The 23213-nt window shown below is 37.8% G+C and overlaps 1 protein-coding gene across 2 annotated transcripts in view; it reads left to right on the top strand.

Moving 5' to 3' along the window:
* The window catches only part of FANCB (FA complementation group B), a 71234-nt gene that overhangs the window by 33272 nt on the left and 14749 nt on the right, over nt 1-23213 (top strand). The window contains exon 10 of one of the 2 annotated variants that reach the window (XR_004622285.1): nt 14390-14503. Coding sequence is in view for 1 of the 2 variants with exons in the window: in XM_034648834.1 (XP_034504725.1) it covers nt 14390-14531 (142 nt within the window). In the remaining variant the exon portion in view is untranslated. Of the gene's footprint in view, nt 1-14389; nt 14532-23213 lie in introns of both variants that reach the window. The other variant, XM_034648834.1, reaches the window with a different exon arrangement.

Genomic DNA, 23213 nt, shown 5'->3' with positions numbered 1-23213 from the left:
ACTCAAAACAAATTTATCAGTGAAAGAGATGTCCTGGTTATTATAACTGGTGGGTTGTATACAGGCTTGAGTCAGTTTGATTTAGCAGCTCAGCAGGATATCAAGGACATTCTCATCTTCATTCTAAGGTTGGTTTCCCACACAGTACAGAAAGGCTGCAACACTTCCAGCGTATACATCTGCACATCACTGCATCCAGAAAAGAGCTTACAGAAGAGCGAGGAACCTTCTTTTCCAAAGGAAAATCTTGCCTCATGTCTTACTGCCCACATTTAGTCACAAATTCAGTCCTGAAGTGGTCTATGGCCATTTGATAACCCTGTATGGATTGGCTTAGGCCTGGGTTATGAGAGGGAGACTTTTCACTGTTTACTACTGCCTAAATGTTTTTGTATAAGCATTTGTTACAGGTTGAATTGTGTTCTCCCAAAAAGATATATTGACATCCTTATACTCCACCCCTTTGCCCCAGTACCATAGAATGTGACTTTGTTTGGAAATAGAGTCATTGCAGATGTGATTAGTTAAGTTGAGATGAGATCATACTAGTGTAGAGTGGGTCCCTAATCCAATATGACTGGCATCCATAACTTGTAAGATGTGGAGACACAGGAAGAATGCAGTGTGACATCTGTGACAATGTAGGCAGAGATTGAAGTTATGTAACTGCAAGCCAGGGAATTCCAAAGATTGCCAGGGAAACACCAGAAGCTAGGAAGGATTCTTTTACAGATTTCAGAGGGAGCATGACCCTGCCTACTTCTTGATTTCAGACTTCTAACTTCCAGAACTGTGAAACAATACATTCTGTTGTTCTAAGCCACTCAGTTTGTGGCATCTTGTTTTAGCAGCCCTGGGAAAATAATACAGGACTTATTATCCATTACGTTAGTTTTTTTTTAAAAAAAAAAAAAGGGTATTTTGGAGGAAGGAGGGTAGGTCATTGTGAAGGCCATGAAAAAATAGCAAGATGTTTGCGTAGGACTAAAGGCAGATGGTTGTTAGTGTTAAGGATTCGGTCAATCCGTCCTCCTAAATCTTTTAATTTCATCGTTTTTTCCCCATTTTCATTGCTATCTCTCTCTTCCATGCTACCATTATTTCTCACCTGGATTATTTCAGCAGCTTTCCAACTTGTCTCCAGGGTTTTACTCTTGCTTCCTTCCAGTCCTGTTCTCCAAACAGCAAACAATTGTCAAAGCACAAATCTGATCAGAAAAGCCACTTATCATTTTTCCATTCTTTCAGTGTTCATTCAGTAGTTTCCCATATTACTTTTAGAATAAAATCAGAATCTCTATGTGGCATGTTAGTTATATGGTGTCATCTAGCCTACCTCATGCACTTAGCTAGGATTCCACTTCTGTCCTTGTGGACACTAGTCATTGATACCCCATCATTTCTTCAAGCACAGCATCTTGCTTTCTACCTCAAACTGTGCACATGCTGTTCCTATTACCTATGCTGCTTTCTCTCCAATCCTACTCTCCTTCACCCCATTTCTTGCTCAGTCACCCTTCAAATCTCAGCTCTTAATTTACTTCTTCATGGAAACCTCTGACTCTTCAAGACCAGGTCAAGTCCCCCTGTATACACTTTTGTAGTACACGGTACTTCTTTCCAGCAACTATAATTATAATTTAATTAATAAGTAATTATAAGCAGGTACTATGGTTAACTCCAATTTGAAATCAGGGCTGTTAACTCCAAAATATAAAACCTCATACTCTTAACTTCTTATGGGCGAAGTCCATTTTCTGTATCGATCAACTTTATATCCTGTCTAGCATAGTACTTTGCACATATTGGTATGTAACTAATATTAGTGTAATTTTTTTAAAAAAGAAAACATTAATGAATGAAATATACTTGTAAGAAATTCAAGTAAAGAGCCAACCTTGGTGTGTTTGTGTGCATGTGGTAGAGAGGAAGGTTTCCATGTTCCCATGTCACATTGAGAGGCTTCTACTTAATTTTTCAATCAGTAGTTTTTAGACTTTGATCACATAAGCAGGTGTAACTTTAGAAATTGCAGTGACCAACATAGATGTGACAATTTTTGTTTTGCCGGGTAAGGATGTAATGATGACATTCCACTTCAGTGAGGAAAATATGGTCTTAGAAAATCAAACTAGCCACCTGGGGGAGAAAGGGAAGAATGTGCCTATTACCAGGATTAATTTGATATAGATAAAAGTTTCAGGCATAAAAAAAGAAAGCAAAAGCAGCTTAGATGAAAACAAGGGATGCCTTCCAGGTTAACTTGGAGTGGGGAAGACTTATCAATCTATTTCACAAAATCTAGAAGCTGTAAAATTTCTTCACATTAAAAGAAAGTCAAAACATCTTTATTTTTTAAAAAAAGAAGACAACACTGGAAAAACATTGTTTGTGACATTTGTCAAAATAAAGATGAATATCCATAATACAGAGAAAATGTCTTGAAAATGATGAAAGAAATCAATAGAAAAGGGGGCAAAGAAACTTTAAAATAAAGTTAATGGAAAAGGAAATACAAATAAACATTTAACAACGCGTGCAGCTTCACACAATCAGCAAAACACAAAGTAAAACTGCATTGAAAAAACTGGACTTTCATGTAACAGTGAAATGAAATAGATTGCCACAGACCCACTCTCCTATTAGGTGAAACTGGATACATTACAAAGATCACATTTTAAAGGTTTCAGATAGCTCTGGATACAGAAAAAGGAAAATTGTTCCAAAGCGAATTGATAATTCCAGCCTTTTGTTTATCTGAGGGAAGCCTGTTGATCAGGCTTGGTCCAGGCAAAGGGCTTCTGCTTGGGGACAGAGAAGTCAGCAGTCTGTTAGGAGTTGCATAGTGCTGTCGTGATGAATTGAAACATTAAGGAGGCTTAAATACACATAATTTTGATTGTGATATTTTCATAGTTCTGCGGCTGCACCAGAAATGGGGCAGCTAGCACGAAAACTTCTAAAAGGAAGACTGAAGTCTCTTTCAATTGTGCAGTCCTGCCAGGGAGGAGCTTTGCTCCAAACACATGGCTGGTTTCCCCTTCTGGACATTAGCCAAGTTTTGAAGCTGAATGAAGTAAAAGGTTTAAAGGGCTAAGCTATAAACTTCTGAAGTTCAGAACCATCTCTCCGTTAGCTTCTAGGGCTAAGATCTGTACTTCCAGAATCTAGGAACAGGAACAGACCAGAAGTAGATTGAGTCTTACTAACCTTGCAGCAGGTCCCCTGATCAAGCTCAATTTCTGATTGGATTGAGCTGATTAGCTACTCAACCTAACTGGCTAATGAAATCAAAGAGAAACCCTCTTTATCATGGAACCTCTGTGGTTCTTCCATACATACTATCTGGCACACAATAAAATAATTTCTACATAAGCAAAGAGGCAAGACTCTATAGTAATTAAGAAAAAATGCAGATCCACAGATGTTGCTGATATTGAAGTTAGCTGATAAGAACTCTAAAATATGTTATATTCAAAGTAGAGGAAAAGGACAAAATATATGAAAGGATGGAAAATGTAAAACAATTGAAATCTTTATAATCAAATAGATTAGAACTGAAAAATGCAGTATCTGAAATTTTAAGAAGTATGAGTTTAGCAATAGAGGGGACTTAGCAGAATGTAGAATTAGTGATCTGGGATATGGGCCAATAGAAAGTACTCAGACCAAAGCAGAGAAAAAAAGGTGGAAAAAAGAGTAGAGTATAAGAGACAGATGAGACATACTCATATTCATGTAATTGAGTTCCAAGAGGAAAAGGAGAGATTGAGGCAAACACATTATTAAAAAGAGCTGAGAATCTGTTCCAAACTGATGAAAGATATCAACCAAGAGATTCAAGAAACTCAGAAAACTCCAGATTGGAAAGTAGGAAACCACATGCAAATTGTGGAATAACAGCTGATAAGCAAAGATAAAGTCAGAAGATCTTAAAAGTAGTGAAGAGAAGAACAACACTATAACTGACAGCCAGCAGAAACAACTGAAACCAGAAAGCAATGGAGTTTCATTTTTAAACTGCTTATAAAAAATAACAGCTTAGAATTTGATGTGTAGCAAAAATGTGCTTCAAAAAATGAAGATAAAGACTGAATTTATCGCTTGCAGGCCTGCTCTAAAATATTAAAAGGATTTTTTTCAGGCAGGACTAAAATGAAACTGAATGGAAACGAAAATGCGGGAGAGAATGAGGAACATGTGAAAAGATATATAATGAGTAAATTATACATGAATAAATATTGTATAAAACAATAATTGTCATGTCTTGAGTTAAAATCATTTGTAGAACTTAAATGCATAACAGAGTGACACCATGATGATGGAGCAGGAGACCCAAGTCTCCATCCCCACAAAAAGAACAGCAATTAGACAGCTATCCACAAGTGAAAATAGCTCTGGAAGAGCTCAGGAGTCCACTTAAGAAGCTTCAGCAATACAGCTGCCCTGCACCTGCATGCTGCCAGCCTGACTTCTATCACCACTTTCCACTGCTCATTGCTCACAGTTGACATGTCTACAGCTAACCCCTGCAGCCATATGAGTGCACAGCAACAGCTGCTTGTGTGCCAGGAGCTGGTCCCGACCCCTGTCATAGGCCTACACCACCTCATGCACTAGCAGCTAGCCCCTGTACTTGTGCACCTGTATGTTGCTTGCTTCAACTCCTATCGCTGATCATCACTGTTGTGTTGTGTGCCTGGGACTAGCCCCTATAGTAGCATGAGTGTACATCAAGAGCCTTGCAGCTACTTGGGTGCCTGGAGCTGGCCCTGACCCTGTCACAGGCCTATATCAACACACATGCTTGCAGCTAGCCCCTGCAGATGTATACGTGCACATCAATGGCCCTGATTCCTTTCATTGGAACCTGCTGCCATGCATGTACCTTTGGCTAGCCTCTGCAGTTGTACAAGGGCATGCTAAACACCCTGGGACCCTACAGATGTTTATGTGTCCACAGTTGGCCCTGGCCTCCAAAATTGACCTTGGCCCTTGCCACTGCTTGTATGCTTGCAGCCAGCCCCTGCCACCACACAGGCACCTGTAGCCATTTCCCACAGCTGAGCATGTGTACACCACCAGGTCTGGTCCCTTGCCTCTGGACCTAGAGGTTCTACTGAAGACCCCAACATCCATTGCAGCCACCACAGACACCTTGCATGTCTCACTACAAATGATCATACAGTTGTCAGTGTGGAAAACAGCTGCCTGTCCTGATGAGACACTATGCCCCCACAAACCTAGAGGTACCACATGCCCCCACACTTGGAATCCCATACTAATAGACCAAGAGCCACAACATACTCCAACATGTCCTGACCCACAGGGAAAGGATTTTTCTTAACAAAAGTTGATTCATAAAGTCTGGAAGAAGTGATTGTTTCAAATGTGCAGACACATACCACAAAGCTACATGGATTGCTATGAGCCAGGGGAACATGACAACACCAAAGTACACAATAAGCTTTCAGTAACTGAGCCAAAAGAAATGGAGATCCACAAACTGCCAAAGAATTCAAAATAATTGTTCTAAAGAAGCTCAGAAAGTTATAGAAGGACTTAGATAGAAATTTTAATAAAATCAGGAAAACAATAAAAGAAAAAAATAGGAAGTTCAACAAAGAGAGAAAGCACTAAAAAGACCAAATAAATTTTGTGGAGGAATAAAATGACTGAAATTTTAGAAGTGTAAAAGAGAGCTTCAATAGCACAATTAATCAAGCAAAAGGGAAAAAAAATCAGTGAATTAGAAGATAGGCCATTTGTGAAATTATCCAGTCAGAGGAGAAAAAAGAAAAGAATGAAAAAGAATGAAGAAAGCCTATGGGACTGTAGAACAGCATTAAGTGAAACAATATTCACATTATAGGAACCCTAGAAAGAGAATAAAGAAAGGAGCAAAAAGCTTACTTAAAGAAATAATGGCTGAAAACTTCTCAGACCTGGGGAAAGATATGGGCATACAAGTATATGAAGCTTTAAGGTCCCCAATCAGGTTCAGCCTAATGAAGACTTCACTGAGACCCATTATAATAAAACTCAAAAATCAAAGACAGAGAGCATCTTGAGAGCAGCAAAAGAAATTTCTCACATACGAACCTCGGCGCCAGGTTCAAGGGAACCTCCCTATAAGGCTATCAGCCAATTTCTCAGCAGCAACTCTGGAGATCAGGAAAGAGTAGGATGATACTTTCAAAGGGCTAAAAGGAAAGAACCAAGAATACTTTACCCAGCAAAGTTATCCTTCAGAAATGAGGGAGAGATCATTACATTCCTATACAAACAGAAACTGAAGGTGTTCACCATTAGCAGAACTACCTTACAAGAAATGCTAAAGGGAGTTCTTCAAGTTGAAAGGAGAGGATACTAACTAGTAACATAAAACCATATGAAAATGTAAAGCTTACTGGTAAAGGTAAATGTATGATCAAATTCAGAATGCACTAATATTGTAATAGTGGTGTACAAATCACTTATAACTTTAGTGTAAAGATTAAAGGGCAAAAGTATTGAAAATAACTAGCTACGATAATTTGTTAATGGATACAAAATATAAAAAGATGTAAATTGTGACACCAAAAATAAAATTGAGAGGGAGGTAGTAAAAAGTGTTGAGCTTTTGTATGCAAAGTTAAGTTGTTATAAGCTTTAAATCGACTGTTATAAAATGTTTTGTGTAAGCCTCATGGTAACCCAAAAGCAAAAACTTATAATAGATACAGAAAAAGATGCAGAGAAGGGGGAGTCAAAGCATATCACAATAGGAAATCACAAAGGAAGAAAACAAGAGAGGAAGGAGCAAAGAATCTATAAAACTCCCAGGAAACAGTGGTCCAAACGACAAAAGTAAGTCCTTATCTATCAATAATTACTTTAAATGTAAATGAACTATAGTCTCAAAAGACAGAGTGACTGAATCGATAAAAAAACAAAAAACAAAAACCCAACTATATGCTGCCTATAGGAGACTCAGTTCACCTAAGGACACATGTAGGCTGAAAATAAAGGTATGGAAAAAGAGGTGCTCTGTGCAAATGGAAACCAAAAAAGGACAGTGATAACTATACTTATGTCAGACAAAATACAATTTAAGTAAACAATGTAATAAGAGACAAAGAAGGTCATTATATAATGATAAAGGGATTAATTCACCAAGAGGAAATAACAATAGTAAATATATATACACCCAACCTCAGAGCAATTAAATATATAAAGTAATTATTAGCAGATCTAAAGGGAGAAATAGAGAGTAATACAATAATAGTCGAGGACTTAAATACCCACACTTTCAACAGTTGATAGATCATCCAGATAGAAAATCATTAACGAAACTTTGGACCTGAACTACATATTAGATCAAATGAACCTAACAGACATATACAGAACATTCCATGCAATGGGAACAGAATAAAATTCTCAAGGGCTCATGAAGCATTCTTTAGGATAGATCATATGTTAGGCCACAAAACAAGTCTTAACAAATTTAAGAAGAATAAAATCATATCAAATGTTTTTTTTGACCGCAGTGATATGACTAGAAATCAATAACAGGAGAAAATCTGGAAAATTCACCATTATGTGGAGATTGAAAAATACATTCCTGAACGACCAGTAGGTCAAAGAAGAAATCAAAAGGAAAATCAGAAAATATTTTGATTCATTTCCCCTTCTGTTTACCCCCTTCATTATTCCTTTCCTTCTCCTACCGATCTCCCTGCTATTCCTTATGTTCCACAAATGAGTGAAACCATATGATAATAGTCATGAACCACGAGATACTATGGACTCCGGGAAACAAACTGAGGGTTTTGGCGGGGTCGGGGGTGGACTAGCCAAGTGATGGGTATTAAGGAGGGTACGTATTGCATGGAACACTGGGTGTTATACGCAAACAATGAATCATGGAACGCTACATCAAAAGCTAATGATGTACTGTATGGTGACTAACATATCATAATTTAAAAAAAAGAAAAAGAATTTTGAGACAAACAAAAATGGAAGCACAAGATTCCAAAACTTTTGGGTGCTTGAAAAACGATGCTAAAAAGAAAGTTTATAACAATGAATGCTTACATGAAGAAAAAAATAAGGATCTCAAACAACTTTACACCACGAGGAACTAGAAAAACAAGAACAATCTAAACCCAAAGTTAGTAGAAAGAAGGAAATAACAAAGATAGAGACTAGAAAGACAATAGAAAAGATCAATAAAACTAAGTTGGTTTTTTGAAAAGATGAAATTGGCAAACCTTTAGCTAGACTAAGGGAAAAAAGAGGAGACTCAAATAAATACAATGATAAATGAAAAAAGAGACATTACAACTGATGCCACAGAAATAAAAAAGATTATAAGAGTCTACTCTGAACAATTATATGCCAGCAAACTCAATAGTGTACAAGAAATGAGTAAGTTCCTAGAAATATACAACCTGAGAAGACTGAGTCATGAAGAAATAGAAAGTTCAAATAGACTTACAGCTAGTATGTGGATTAAGTAATCAAAAATCCTCCCAACAAAGAAAAGTCCATGACCAGATGACACACAAGTGAATTCTACCAAATATTTAAAGGAGAATTAACACCAAGCATTCTCAAACTCTTTCAAAGCATAGAAGAGAAGGGAACATTTCCAAACTCATTTTATGAAGCCAATACTATTATGATGATGATGATGATGATGATGATATGTTAGTCACCATACAGTACATCATTAGTCTTTCATGGCTAGTCTCCCCCTCTGTTTCCCACCCCTTCATTTTTTCCCTTCCTTCTCCTAATAATCTCTCTGCTATTCCTTATGTTCCACAAATAAGTGAAACCATATGATAATCATCTTTCTCTGCTTGACTTATTTCACTTAGCATAATCTCTACTATTCTGATATCAAAGCCAGACAAAGACACCACAAGAAAACTACAGGCCAATGTCCCTGATGAACATAAATTCAAAAATCCTCGAGAAAATACTAGCAAATGAATTCAGCAGCACAGTAAAGGGTCATACACCATGACCATGGGATGTGTTCCTGGGAAGCAAAGAATATATGGTTCAGCATATGAAAACCAGTTAATGTGATATGCCACATTAATGGGATGATGAAAAAAAATCACATGATTATCTCAATGGACACAGAGAAAATTCAGTACCCTTTCGTGATAAAAACTCTCACCAAAGTAAGAATAGAAATAAATGGCCTCAACATAATAAAGGAGATATATGACAAAGCCACAGCTAACATCATCCTCAATAATGAAAGGTTGAAAGCTTTTTCTCTAAGATCAGGAATAATACAAGAGTTCCCACTCTCACTACCTCTATTCAAGGTAGTACTGGAAGTCCTAGCCAGAGCAATTAGGCAAGAAAGAGAAATAAACAGCATTCAAATTGAAAAGGAAAAGGTCAAATTATCTCTCTTTGTAGTAATCTGATCATATATATAAAAAACACTAAAGACTCTACCAAAAAAACTGTTAAAACTAACAAATGAATTCAGTAATGTTGCAGGATGCAAAATCAACATACAAAAATCAGTAGTTGCTTTTCTATACAGTAATGATGACTATCAGAAAAGAAGATTATAATAACAACAAAAAGAATAAAATACTTTGAAATGACTTTAACAAGGAGGTGAAAGATCTGTATGCTGAAAATTATAAAACATGGATGAATGAAATGAAGGAAATCATAAATGGAAATATGTGTTATGGATTGGAAGAATTAATAATGTTAAAATCTCTGTTCTACCCAAAGCAGTCTACAGAATCAGTATAATCCCTATCAAAATTCCAATGGCATTTTTCACAGAAATAGAAAAAAAAATCCTAAAATTTGTATGGAACCACAAAACACCCACCAAGAGCCAAAACAATCTTGAGAAAGAACAAAGTTAGAGGCATTACCCTTCCTGAGTTGAAACTATATTACAAAGTTACAGCAATCAAAACTGTATGATATTAGCATAAAAACAGACATTTTCAACAAAGGTGCCAAAAATATACAATGGGGAAAAGATAGTTTCTTCAATAAATGGTGATGAGAAAACTGGATAAGCATATGCAAGAGAATGAAATTGGTCACTTAAACTATACACAAGCATCAACTCAAAATTAAAGACTTAAATATAAGACCTGAAGTTGTAAATCTCCGAGAAGAAAATATAAGGAAGAAGTTCTTTGACATTGGTCTTAGCAATCATTTTTTGGAATTGACACCAAAAGCACAGGCAACAAAAGCAAAAATAAACAAGTGGGACTACATCAAACTAAAAAGGAAAGCCAAAGAAACCATTAATAAAATGAAAAGATAACCTACAGAATGGGAGAAAATATTTGTAAACCATATAGCTGATAAGGTGTTAATATACAAAATTATAAGGAACTCCTCCCACCCAATGGCAAAAAAAAATCTGATAAAAAGATGAACAAAGGATCTGAATAGACATTTTTTTCCAAATAAGACATACAAATGGCTAACAGGTGCATGAAAAGGTGTTCAACATGTTCAGTCGTCAAGGAAATTCAGATCAAGACCACAATGAAATCACATCTCATACCTGCTAAGATGGTTGTTACCAAAAAGATAAGAGATAACAAGCATTGGTGAGGATGTGGAGAAAAGGGAATCCTTGTTCACTATTGGTGGGAACATAAATTGGTACATCTACTATGGAAGGCAGTATGGAGGGTCAATAAAAAATTACAAATAGAAATTAATTAAAAATTTAAAAATCATATGGTCCAGCAATCCTCTGGGGATTTATATCCAAATAATATAAAATCACTATCTTGAAGAGGCATCTGTGGTCCCATGTTCATTGCATCATTATTCACAGCAGGCAAGATACAGAAACAACATAAGTGAGTTCTGGACTGCAACTTCCTCCAGAGAGTTGCAGTGGATTGGTTGTACACTGGTGCGATGAGGGTAGCTTTCCTTTCCCTTTTGGGGCCTGCCAGGTAAAGCCTTTGTTGGGCCTGAAAAATCACACATAGGTTTTTTGCCAGAAGCTGGATTACTCAGTTTCAATTGTAAAATGGGGACCATAAATGACTTTATGCATATAAAATGTTTAGGAAACACCTGACACATAGTAAACTCCCAGTAAGTGTCTGTATTGTTATTTTAATATTATTAGCATTATTATCTCTGAGTTAAAACTGCTTGATGATCTTGTGATACATAGTCAGAAATATATATATTTGGTCCTTGTCCCCATTTCTGGCACATTTCAGTCCCATCTACTGAACTCCAGGGAGGGGGAGAGGGGCTGTAGACTTAGTTCAATTACCAATGACCAGTGTTCTAATGAATTGTGCCTATGTCATAGAACCTCCATTAAAACCCAGAAGGACTGAATTCAGAGAGCTTTGGGGTTGGTGAACACATGAGTTTTGGGGAGAATGCAGATGACATGGTACTATAGAGAAAACCCTGAAGACTCCACCAAAAAACTACTAGAACTGATAAATGAATTCAGTAAATTTGCAGGATATAAAATTAATATACAGAAATCTGTTGCATTTCTATACACTAATAATGAAGTAGCACACAAAAAAATTAAGAGAACAGTCCCACTTACAATTGCACCAGAAAGAATAAAATATCTAGGAATAAACTTAACCAAGGAGTTTGAAATACCTGTATGCCAAAAATTATAAAAACATTGATGAAAGAAATTGAAGATGACAGAAACAAATGGAAAGACATGACATGCTCACAGATTGGGAGAACCAATATTATTCAAATGTCCATAGTATCCAAAGCATCTACAAATTTAATGTAATTCCTATCAAAATACGAATAGCATTTCTCGGAGAACTAGAACAAGTAATCTGTATGGAACCACAAAGACCCTGAATAGCCAAAGCAGTCTTGAAAAAGAAGAACAAAACTGGAGGTATCACAATCCTAGATTTCAAAATATACTACAAAGCTATAACAATCAAAATAGTATGGTACTGGCACAAAAAGACACATAGATCAATGGAACAGAATAGAGTCCAGAAAGAAACCCACATCTTTACGGTCAACTAATCTATGACAAAGGAGGCAAAAATATACTGTGGGGGGAAAAACAGTCTCTCCAACAAATAGTGTTGGGAAAACTAGACAGCTACATGCAAAAGAATGAAACTGGACTACTTTTCATGCACCATACAAAAAAATTAACTCAAAATGGATTAAAGACCTAAATTTGAGACCTGAAAAATTCCTAGAAGAAAACACAGGCAGTGATCTCTTTGACATCAGCTGTAGAAACATTTTTCTAGATATATGTCCTTTGCCAAGGGAAACAAAAGCAAAATTAAACTATTATTAGGACTACCCCAAAATAAAAGTTTTTGTACAGCAAAGGAAACCATCAAAAAAAAAATGGAAAGACAACCTACTGAATGGGAGAAGATGTTTGCAAATGATGTATCCAATAAAGAGTTAATATTCAAACTATATAAAGAACTTAATAAAAAACCCACAAATAATCTAATTAAAAATGGGCAGAGGACTGAGCAGACATTTTTCCAGAAAGACATATAGTTGGCCAACAGACACATGAAAAGGTGTTCAACATCACTAGTCATCAGGAAAATGTAAATCAAAACAAGAATGAGATATTACTTCACACCTGTGAGAATAGCTAGAATGAAAAACACGAGAAACAATAAGTATTGGCAAAAATGTGCAGAAAAAGGAAACTGTGAATTTTTGGTGGGAATGCAAGCTGATGTAGCCACTGTGGAACAGTCTAGAGGTTCCTCAAAAAATTAAAAATAGAATTACCATACAATCTAGTAATTCCACTACTGGCTATCTACCCAAAGAAAACAGAAACACTAATTCAAAAAGATTTGTGCACCCTTATGTTCACTGCAGCATTATTTACAATAGCCAAGATAGAGAAGCAACCCAAGTGTCCATTGGTAGATGAATAGATAAAGAAGATGTGATAAACACACACACACACACACACACACACACACACACACACACAGTGGGATATTACTCAGCCGTAAGAAAGGATGAAATCTTGCTATTTGCAGTGACATGGATGGATCTCGTGGGTATAATGCTAAGTGAAAGAAGTCAGTCAGAGAAAGACAAATACCAAATGATTTCACTCATGTGGAATTTAAAAAGCAAAAATGAACAAAGGAAAAGACAAATCAGACTCATAACTGTAGAGAAAAAGCTGGTGTTGCCATTGGGGTGGTCGGTGGGGGGATGGGTGAAAGAGGTGAAGGGGGATAAGAGTACACTTACATTGATGAACACTGAGTAATGTATAGAATTGTTGAATTGTATACATGAAACTAATATAACACTATGTTAATTGAATAATAAAAAGGAAAAAAACCCAAATGCACATGCCCTTTGACAATGAAATTCTACTTCTAGGAATTTCTAAAATTCCTAAGTTATATTTTCAAATATGTGTGTTTATGTGTGTACACACTTCCAAAGTTGTTTACTTTGCTATTGTTTATAATGTCAAAAAATGAAAACTGCATGGAATGGGTGAGATATATTGCATACATGCATTCAGTGGTGCTCTATGCACCTGTACAAATGGAAGTTGCTGTCTGTACAGTGATAGGGAAAGATCTCGACATATATTGTTCGGTCAGTAAAGCAAGATACAGAACATGTATGGTAAATTGCCTTTTGTGGTAGAAAGTGAAAAAATGTGGGTATATTTTCCTATGTGCTTGCATTTGCATATATCTGGAGAATAGGAATTTGTGGTAGCCTAAGTAATGGCACTAAAGATACACTCACTTCCTAATCTCTGGAATCTATGATCAGTACTTACATGGCAAAAGATATGATTAAGTTAAGGAGATTATCCTGAATTATGCAGGTGGGCTCTAAATGCCGTGATGACATTTTTATAAGAGAGTCAGTGAGTGATTATAGGCGGAAGAGGTGAAGGCACTGGGACCAGGGAGGCAGCCGATAGAGTGATATGGGCACAAGTCAAGGCATGCCAGAAGTAGGAAGAAGCAAGGAGCAGAGTCTCCCCTAGAGCCTCTGGAGGGAGCGTGGCTCAGCTGACACTTTGATTTCCTATCAGTGACACTGAGATCAAACTTCTGGCCACTAGAAATTGAAGAGAATAAATTTCTGTTGTTTTAAGCCACCATGTTTGTGGTACTTTGTTACAGTAGCCATAAGAAACGAATTCAGAAGCTAACAAAAGTAATTACCTCTTTGGAGAATTAGGTGATTGAAACAGAGCTGGGAGCAAGGTTTTTCACCAATGATCTTGTTGATTTTTTTATGGTGTTTTTTAAAAAAAAAACGAAATAAATGCATTTATGTTTTAAAATATGAACTGTTAAAAATGAATCTCTCATTCCATTCAGACCTTTCCCCTCTCTTCACATCTCAGGCCCGGCCCCCAGCTCTGCAGAGCAGCAGCGAGGAAGGGGGAATAGGTTCTACGCTGGACCTTCCTATGCTCTGCTGTCCCGGCTGGCTCCTGATGTGGAGGCTCAAGGCAAAGGTCAGTCCCTCTGGATCAGGAGCTGTTGGTACGTCTGTCACGGAAGCAGGTCCTCAATGCAGGGTCTTTATTCCATAGCTTGTGTGTATGAGCTTTTTGGAGATCTCTGTGGAGGCCTTAGCACTGGCACATTTCATGACCAGGGTGAGCATGGACTTCTTAGGACTTCCCTTTAATTCCTGGCTTTTGAACCTTGGAAAGCAGTATCTTTTCCCATACTGAATACTGGATGCCTTCTCTTGCTATTTACATAACCAAAGGAATTCAGTAGATTTTATAGAACGATGAAGATTAGTTGCAAAGACACCACCCACCCGCCACAGGTACCCCGTTTGATATCTGCATTGACAGGCCGTCTATCACACAGGCAGTCACAAAGTTCTGCCATTCTGATGCCAAAATATTTCTCAATTCCATTAATTTTCCTGGCCACTACCTTTTTCAGGCCACATCTTTCACCTGGATTACTGTGGCAGCTTCCTAACACCGCCTGCCTTTTATTACTTCACTCCCATCCACTCTCCCGATGATAGCCAGAGTACTCTTTCCAGACACAGATCAGATCCTGTCCCCTCTTTGTTTACAACAAGTGCAGCACTTCTCATTGTCAACCTAGTGAACCCCTTGATGTGATTTTACAAGACCTCCATGGTCTGGCCCCTACTTACTTCTCCAGCTTTACATGTCATCTTCCCCTGCCTTCCCCACTGCCCACTGGTCCCTTTCCTTCTCTCCTAGTCCTTGTTTCCTAATTTACTTTCCCTTTCTAGCAAATACTTCTCTCTCTCTCTCTCTCTCTCTCTCTCCCTCTCTCTCTCCCTCTCTCCCTCTTTCCTCTCTGCTCCCTCCCTCTCCCATCTCTCACTTCCCAGGCTATCCCATTCTTGTTCGCCAGCCTGAAATAATCTCCCTTCCATTCTTTACTGGTATACTTCCTACTATCTTCATGTCACAGTTTAAAGCCACTTCAGTGAAAGTCTTTGCTGATTCTCCAAGACTAGGTTAGAGTCTTATCTTTTATGCTCCCTTAACTATTGAAGTAACTTTATTGTATTATAACATCCATCATGTTGGTACTGTAATCGTCCATCTCATTTGTTCTGTCTTTTTGTGTTTCCCACCTAGAAGGGATGTTCATTGAGGGCAGGGACTTTTTTTTTTTTTTAAAGATTTTTATTTATTTATTCAACAAGATAGAGACAGCCAGCGAGAGAGGGAACACAAGCAGGGGAGTGGGAGAGGAAGAAGCAGGCTCACAGTGGAGAAGCCTGATGTGGGGCTTGATCCCATAACGCCGGGATCACGCCCTGAGCCGAAGGCAGACGCTTAACCGCTGTGCCACCCAGGCGCCCTGAGGGCAGGGACTTTGTAAGAGTTTAGTCCATAGGAAGTACAGAATAAAAATGTCACACAAATGAATAAAACCTAATAAAATATCATATCAAAAGCAACTGAACTATTAGGTAGGTGTGGAGTGGTGGTAATAAATAGTCTTTGCTAGGGTACAAATTTGATTATACCTGAATTTTACGTTCTTTTTTTTTTAAGATTATTTATTTATTTATTTGACAGAGATAGAAAGCCAGTGAGGGAAGGAACACAGACAGGGGGAGTGGGAGAGGAAGAAGCAGGCTCCCAGCAGAGGAGCCTGATGTGGGACTCGATCCCAGAACACAGGGATCACACCCTGAGCCGAAGGCAGACGCCTAACGACTGCGCTACCCAGGCGCCCCCTGAATTTTACATTCTTGAAGTTTAAATCTGAAAAAGATAACTAGAAAAAAAATAAAATAAAAAAGATAACTAAAAAGACAGATGGCAATAATCTCAGCTATTCAGATCTTTATATGAAAATAGTATTTTTATAAAATGAATTTTATTATAGTTATAAAAGATGTTAATTTAACATAAGGAGACTGGGGGAATAGTACACAGGAACTTTGTACTATTTTTGCAACCCTTCAGAACTCTAAAATGATCTAAAAAGTTTTTAAATATGCTTTTTTTTAATGCATTCTCTCCTTCTTAGCTATGTAATCCTCTTCAAAATAATTCCACAAATATGTCAAGCCAAAGAGATGAGAATTGAATATTTTCTGAAATTAATATTGATCAAGGATTTCAGATATGTATTCCAAGTGCCTAAAATATTCTGTTCATTGCATTACTAAAAGCATCATAATGAGTTTGGTCTATTATAACTTTCTACTCTTACTGTAAAGATAAAAGCAGATATAGAAAATTAAGGTATTTTTACCATAAACAGCTTTGATTCTTAAAACTCCATGATGTCTACAATGACTAAAATACTATTTTTAAGTAAGAAACTACTACATCAGTGTAGTTGAAATACATTGCAGTTGTACCACAGGTCACTAGTAGGTTATGTATCTCAATTACAGAAAACCCTTAAGAGAGGGAGAAAAAAAATCTTGTGGAAAGCAAAGCTCCATGGTGAGGATATAAGCTTAATAAAGGCCAGTAAAGCAGGAGAAAAAGTGTCTAATTTCATGTTTTCATGACATTTTAAAATACATATTCAGAAAATGCTGCCCTCTAACAGATTAACCCTGTCATACAGTTGACTTATCTTTCTGACATCTGACATGGCATAAAACATACCATAGAATAAGACAAGATATTTAATATAATCTATGACATATATAACCTAGTTATTTTAAAAGATGATGATTTCAGTTCTCTTAGTCTGCTACAAATTTATATAGTCACATAACCAGGCCGAGTTAAACTAATGTAAAGTGATATTAAATGGGGATTTTCTTATCAGCTGGGGGTCCATGAAGCCCCCAAAGCTGAGGTCCACGGGTATCTAGTATCTCGTCATCCTAAAGACAAGTGATGACGTAGTCACCTCATGACTGGGTCAGTGACCATCACCTATCTCCAGCTTCTTTAGGAGAAACACTAAAGATTTATTAGGAAAATGAGAAGAGTGGTGATTTCTCAAAGTGAGAAGAAATGAGAGCACCCTGGCGTTTTTCTTTTCGTTCTCCTGGGGACATTCTCCCCTTCTTCATACTAGATCAAGGGGAATAAGGGAGGAGCAAGAAACTCCTGTGGGAAGATGGGAGGATAGGACTAGGAGAGAAGGAAAGGGACCAATGGGCAGTGGGGAAGGCAGGGGAAGATGACATGTAAAGCTGGAGAAGTAAGTAGGGGCCAGACCATGGAGGTCTTGTAAAATCACATCAAGGGGTTCACTAGGTTGACAATGAGAAGTGCTGCACTTGTAAACAAAGAGGGGACAGGATCTGATCTGTGTCTGGAAAGAGTACTCTGGCTATCATCGGGAGAGTGGATGGGAGTGAAGTAATAAAAGGCAGGCAGTGTTAGGAAGCTGCCACAGTAATCCAGGTGAAAGATGTGGCCTGAAAAAGGTAGTGGCCAGGAAAATTAATGGAATTGAGAAATATTTTGGCATCAGAATGGCAGAACTTTGTGACTGCCTGTGTGATAGACAGCCTGTCAAGGCAGATATCGAATGGGGTATCTGTGGCGGGTGGGTGGTGTCTTTGCAACTAATCTTCATCGTTCTATAAAATCTACTGAATTACTTTGGTTATGTAAGTATCAAGAGAAGGCATCCAGTATTCAGTATGGGAAAAGATACTGGAACACAATGCTGCTTCCCAAGGTTCAAAGTTAAGGAGACCTGTAAACATAGGCCAGGAAGACCTCTTCGTGAACTAGTGGTAGAGATGGGCAGTGATATCCTGTAAATAGGACTGAAGCAAGGGGACTGCTGAGCAGCCACTGAGACGAGGGTTTTGGAGTTTATGGAGAAGGGCTGGTTTGGGCATAGTCTGTGGCTGGTGCTGGAGGCTCCTTCAGGCCTAACTTCCTGGTGGTGCATGATGTGGCACTCCTCAAAACCAGAGATGGGTGTTTGACCAGTCTTTCCAGCAGTCAACCATACAGGACCTGTTTACGACAGCAAAATTCTTTGAGAACTCTGTCAGATACCAGTTCTCTACTTGGTTGTTCACTTATATGAAGAGCCAAAACCATGCTTCCCATCCTGATCCCACTCCTTGGATTGGGTAATCCCTGGAGGTCATGGTCAATTATGGGGAGATGTGATATAGAGGGAGGAAGTGGACTTGCTGCTACCAGGAAGGGTGGAAGCTTGAATGTATACTTGTTTTTGTCTGTATTGTCCCCAGTGATGGTGAAACAGGTGATACTGGTTCTATTTGGGTGTTAGGAGTGAGGAGAAGGAGGAGTCAAGGATGTTTCTTAGGATTTTGTTTTGGGATCTGGGTCAATAATGACACATTCCCAGATGTAGGGAATTTATTTCCTATCCCTGTTCTACACTTGGCTAGGCTTTAAGCTTTTATGTCTCTACCCAGACACTAGACAATAACTAACATTTACATAGTACTTTACCATTTTTCAGGACCTTTTACAAATATTGTCATATGTGCTGCTTTCCAGTACCCTGAGAAGTCCACAAGGCAATCCACTATTGATCTTTTTTATGATAAGGAAATGAAAGCTCAGAGAGGTGGAATGAGTTGCTCAAGGTAATACAGCTAAGAATTTCAGCTCTGAATCTATTTCTTATAGTTTAGTCGAACACTTATTCATTTATATATCCATTCTTTATTTATTTTTTAATATATATATTTTTAAAGATTTTATTTATTTACTTGTCAGAGAGAGAGAGAGAGAGAGAGAGAGAGCGCACACACAAGCAGGGGGAGCGGCAGGCAGAGGGAGAAGCAGACTTCCTGCCGAGCAGGAAGCCTAATACAGGACTCGATCCCAGAACCCTGGGATCATGACCTGAGCCACCCAGGCGTCCCCCATTCTTTATTTCTTACACAAGTATTTATTGGGTACTTCCTAGACCAGTTACTGGGCCAATCTCCAGAGATACAAAGATGTGCATGATATGGGTCCTGTTCTGAAGGATTGGCACAGAGATGTGTTTACATGTAAGAAAAATACAAGTAGATTTCTCCAAGAGAATAGAGGTGTTGTAAGGGCACAGAGAAATTCACATGAGTCAGCTCCATTTTCCCAGAGGGATATTTCAACTGGCACATAGATGACATGTAGGAGATGTCAGATGGAGGGGAAAGAAGGACACTCCAGGCAACTGCTTTTCCTTATTGCACGTTCCGTGGTTCTCTGATTTCAAAATCTTGAATGTCATTGAGAGAAGTGTAAAGTTAATGAGACTGAGTTCTATCTTTTATGAAAAATTTGGGAGGAGAGAGGTAAAGATTGAATTGAGGGAGAGCATTGTTTTGTGCAAATGGTTAGATTTAATGAATAAATTCTTCCTTTAAGGGTCTTTTTTTTTAAAAGTCAGTTATGCAATAGAAGGAAGTATGTTTCTAAAATGGGTAATTTTCTCTATTGTATTTCACAATTTGAACTCAGAATACTATATATTCCTTCACATTACAAGGCAGGGGAAATAGAAGTTTCATTACTAAGAAATATAAAGCTGCAGTTGTTCTCCAGGGTAACATTAAAAATCTGTTGTTAGAGCAGGTGAAAATATGGTGGTCCTTTTGATCCGTAATGGAAAATATTGTGACATTTCTATGGAAACAAAAGTTACAAAGTTAGACCTTTCTATCCTAATTCAATTTGAGTACTACTCCTTTCAAATATTAAATGGTATAATGTGTCATCAGTTCATATTGAACTAAATGTCTTCTGAATTTTCTTGCATCATAATTTGTGTTTTTTCTGTACTTCCACACCCATCTTACTGCAACAGCTCATGGGTGGGAGTCCAACACCAACTGGCCTCCCAAAGCCCTGCACGGACTCCTGCACCATCACTATTATATGCAGGAAGATGCCTACATTATCCCAACTGTGCACATCCCTAACTTGTCTTTTCCCTCCAAGATAGGAATCTAATTACTTGGTTGCTGTTAAGAAAAGTGAGATCTTCCTTGAAGAGCATTTTTATATATGGCGAATGAAACTTTGAGGAAACAGGATAGAATTTAGACTGATCTATTTCCAAGGCTGGAAGACTGTCAGTGACACTGTACATGACTCCTGTTGTATAGGACAGAGACGCTGCTGCAGGCAGAGCCATCTGGGGTTCAGTCCTGGCTGCGAGCCTAGCAGTGCACTCTTCCAGGGCAGCCCACCTGGCTTGTATCTAGAATGTGAACACCTAGGCCTTTGTCTCAATAAATGTTGGTTGAGTGAATGAGGCCATGGAACAAACCTAACCTGTCTGGTTCAGTCTCTTTGCCCACTAGAAGCATTCCTTTGAAGACTTCTGTGTCCCTAGAAATGTTTTGTTCCTGGGGTGGCTCCTGTCTTTTCACTCGAAATACCTCCCTGAGTGATCTCACTCACTCACATGGTTTGATCTGTCATCTATTTATTGGTAAATATTAAACTTAAAACTTACAGCCTCTCTGTCTCCTTCTTCTTCTCCCTCCCCTTATGTCCTGTCTGCTTCCCTCCCTTCCTTCCTTCTTGTTCTCCATAATAATTGACCCATTACATTCCCAGGAGTTCACTAGGTATTTCAAGTAATCTGTGAACTCCAGGCACACCTGGCTGGCTCAGTCTGTAGAGCAGGTGACTCTTGATCTCAGGCTCGTGAGTTTGAGCTCCACATTGGGTGCACAGATTACTTAAAAAAGAAACAAAAGCAGAGTCACAGAAACGTTCTTTAAAAAAAACTCTCCTGAAAACCACTGTGGAATATCATTTTCCCTGTTAAATGTGTGTAGAAGATAGAAGAGAGAAAAAACGAACACAAAACAAAACCCCAACATAACACAAAGCAAACAAAGCCCAGGTCCCTCTGAGGTCTTTAGCTGGGGCTCTTCTGTGTCCCATCTATTCTTCAGCCCTGTCAGTTCTTCTATCTAGCAAACAGCTTCTCAGACTCTTGCCTACGCCTCATTCTTTTTTCCCACTTCCACTTCTAGTCTTCATTATTTCATATTTTATTTACTATGATAAACTGTCCGTTTGTCTCCCTGACTTTGTTGTATTTTTTTCTTTTTTTGATTTCTTTTTTCTGTTGTAGATTAGTCTCCCTGGAAATCTGTTTTTGTCATGATATCATCTTCCTTCTTGGCAACTAGTATAGAGCAGCTCTGTGCTGTGACCTAGCTCGTATGCATTTTCCCTCCAGATACTCTGTGTCTGCCATCCATGGGCCTTGTGTCACCTGGGAACCCGCCTCTAGACCTGCGCAGCCTAACTTGTAGCCACTAGCCACATGTATGATTGAACACTTGAAATTTGACCTGTAGTCCTGAGGAACTAAACTTTTAATTTATTTAATTTTAATTGATTGACATTTAAATTTAAAAACTGAAGCAGTTTTGTCAATGTGGATGCGAATATTAAAATGTTTTTTGGTATTTGATTCAGTTAATGGAAAACTTTAAGCTATGTTTGAAACAACTTCAGTATGTGAATTCATCTTTTCAGTTATAAATCTTATAGTATCTAAATACAGATCAAATATTTCTAATGAATTTAGCATCCAAATTGAGATATAAGTGTGAAATACACATTAGATGTCAGAGACTTAGTAAAAGAATGTCAAATATCTCAATAGTTTTTGTATATTGAGTTTTGTATATTGAAATAACATTTTGGATATATCAAATTCTAGTAAATATATTTTTAAAATGAATTTACAGGTATACATCATTTTATTGAGCTTCATAGATATTGTATGTTTCACATAGTGAAGGTTTGTGGCAACCCTGCGTCAAGAAGTCTGTTGATGCCATTTTTCCAACAGCATTTGCTCACTTTGTGTCTTTGTGACACATTTTGGTAATTCTCGCAATACTTCAATCCTTTTCATTATGATGCTATTTGTTATGGTGATCTGTGATCAGGGATTATGACTTGCTGAAGGCTCAAATGATGGTTAGCATTTTTTATTTTTTTATTTTTTATTTTTTTTTATAATTTTTATTTTGTTATATTAGTCACCATACAGTACATCCCTAGTTTTTGATGTAAAGTTCCATGATTCATTACTTGCATATAACACCCAGTGCTCCATGCAATACATGCCCTCCTTAATACCCATCACCGGCCTATCCCAATTCCCCACCCTCCTCCCCTCTGAAGCCCTCAGTTTGTTTCCCAGAGTCCACAGTCTCTCGTGGTTCATTCCCTCTTCTGTTTACCCCCCCTTCATTCTTCTCTTCCTTTTCCTACCGATCTTCCTATTTCTTATGTTCCATAAATGAGTGAAACCGTATGATAATTGTCTTTCTCTGCTTGCAGCAACATGGATGGGACTGGAGGAGATTATGCTAAGTGAAATAAGTCAAGCATTTTTAGCAATAAAATATGTTTTAATTAAGGTGTGTACTTTTTTTAGACATCATGCTATAGCATGCTTAACAGACTACAGTATAGTGTAAACATAACTTATATACCTACTGGGAAACCAAAAAATTTATTTGACTCACTTTATTGTGATACTTGCTTTATTGTGGTCTGGAATGGAACTTTCAGTGTCTCCAAGATATGCCTGTAATCTGTTGCATTTTGCTTTTTTAATGGGGCTACTAGAAAATTTTAAATTACATGTGTGGTATGTATTATATTTCTATCAGACAGTGCTATTCTAGAACAATTGGGCCATTTTCCTTATTCTCCCCTCCCTTCAACTTAGATTTTCCAGGGCAGGCTAAATTTTTTTTTTTTTTTTTTTTTTAATTTT

Source organism: Ailuropoda melanoleuca, chromosome X (assembly GCF_002007445.2).
Source record: "Ailuropoda melanoleuca isolate Jingjing chromosome X, ASM200744v2, whole genome shotgun sequence".
NCBI classification, from domain to species: Eukaryota; Metazoa; Chordata; class Mammalia; order Carnivora; family Ursidae; genus Ailuropoda; species Ailuropoda melanoleuca.
The sequence above is the reverse complement of the archived record's forward strand: the minus strand, read 5'-3'. Positions and strand labels throughout refer to the sequence as shown.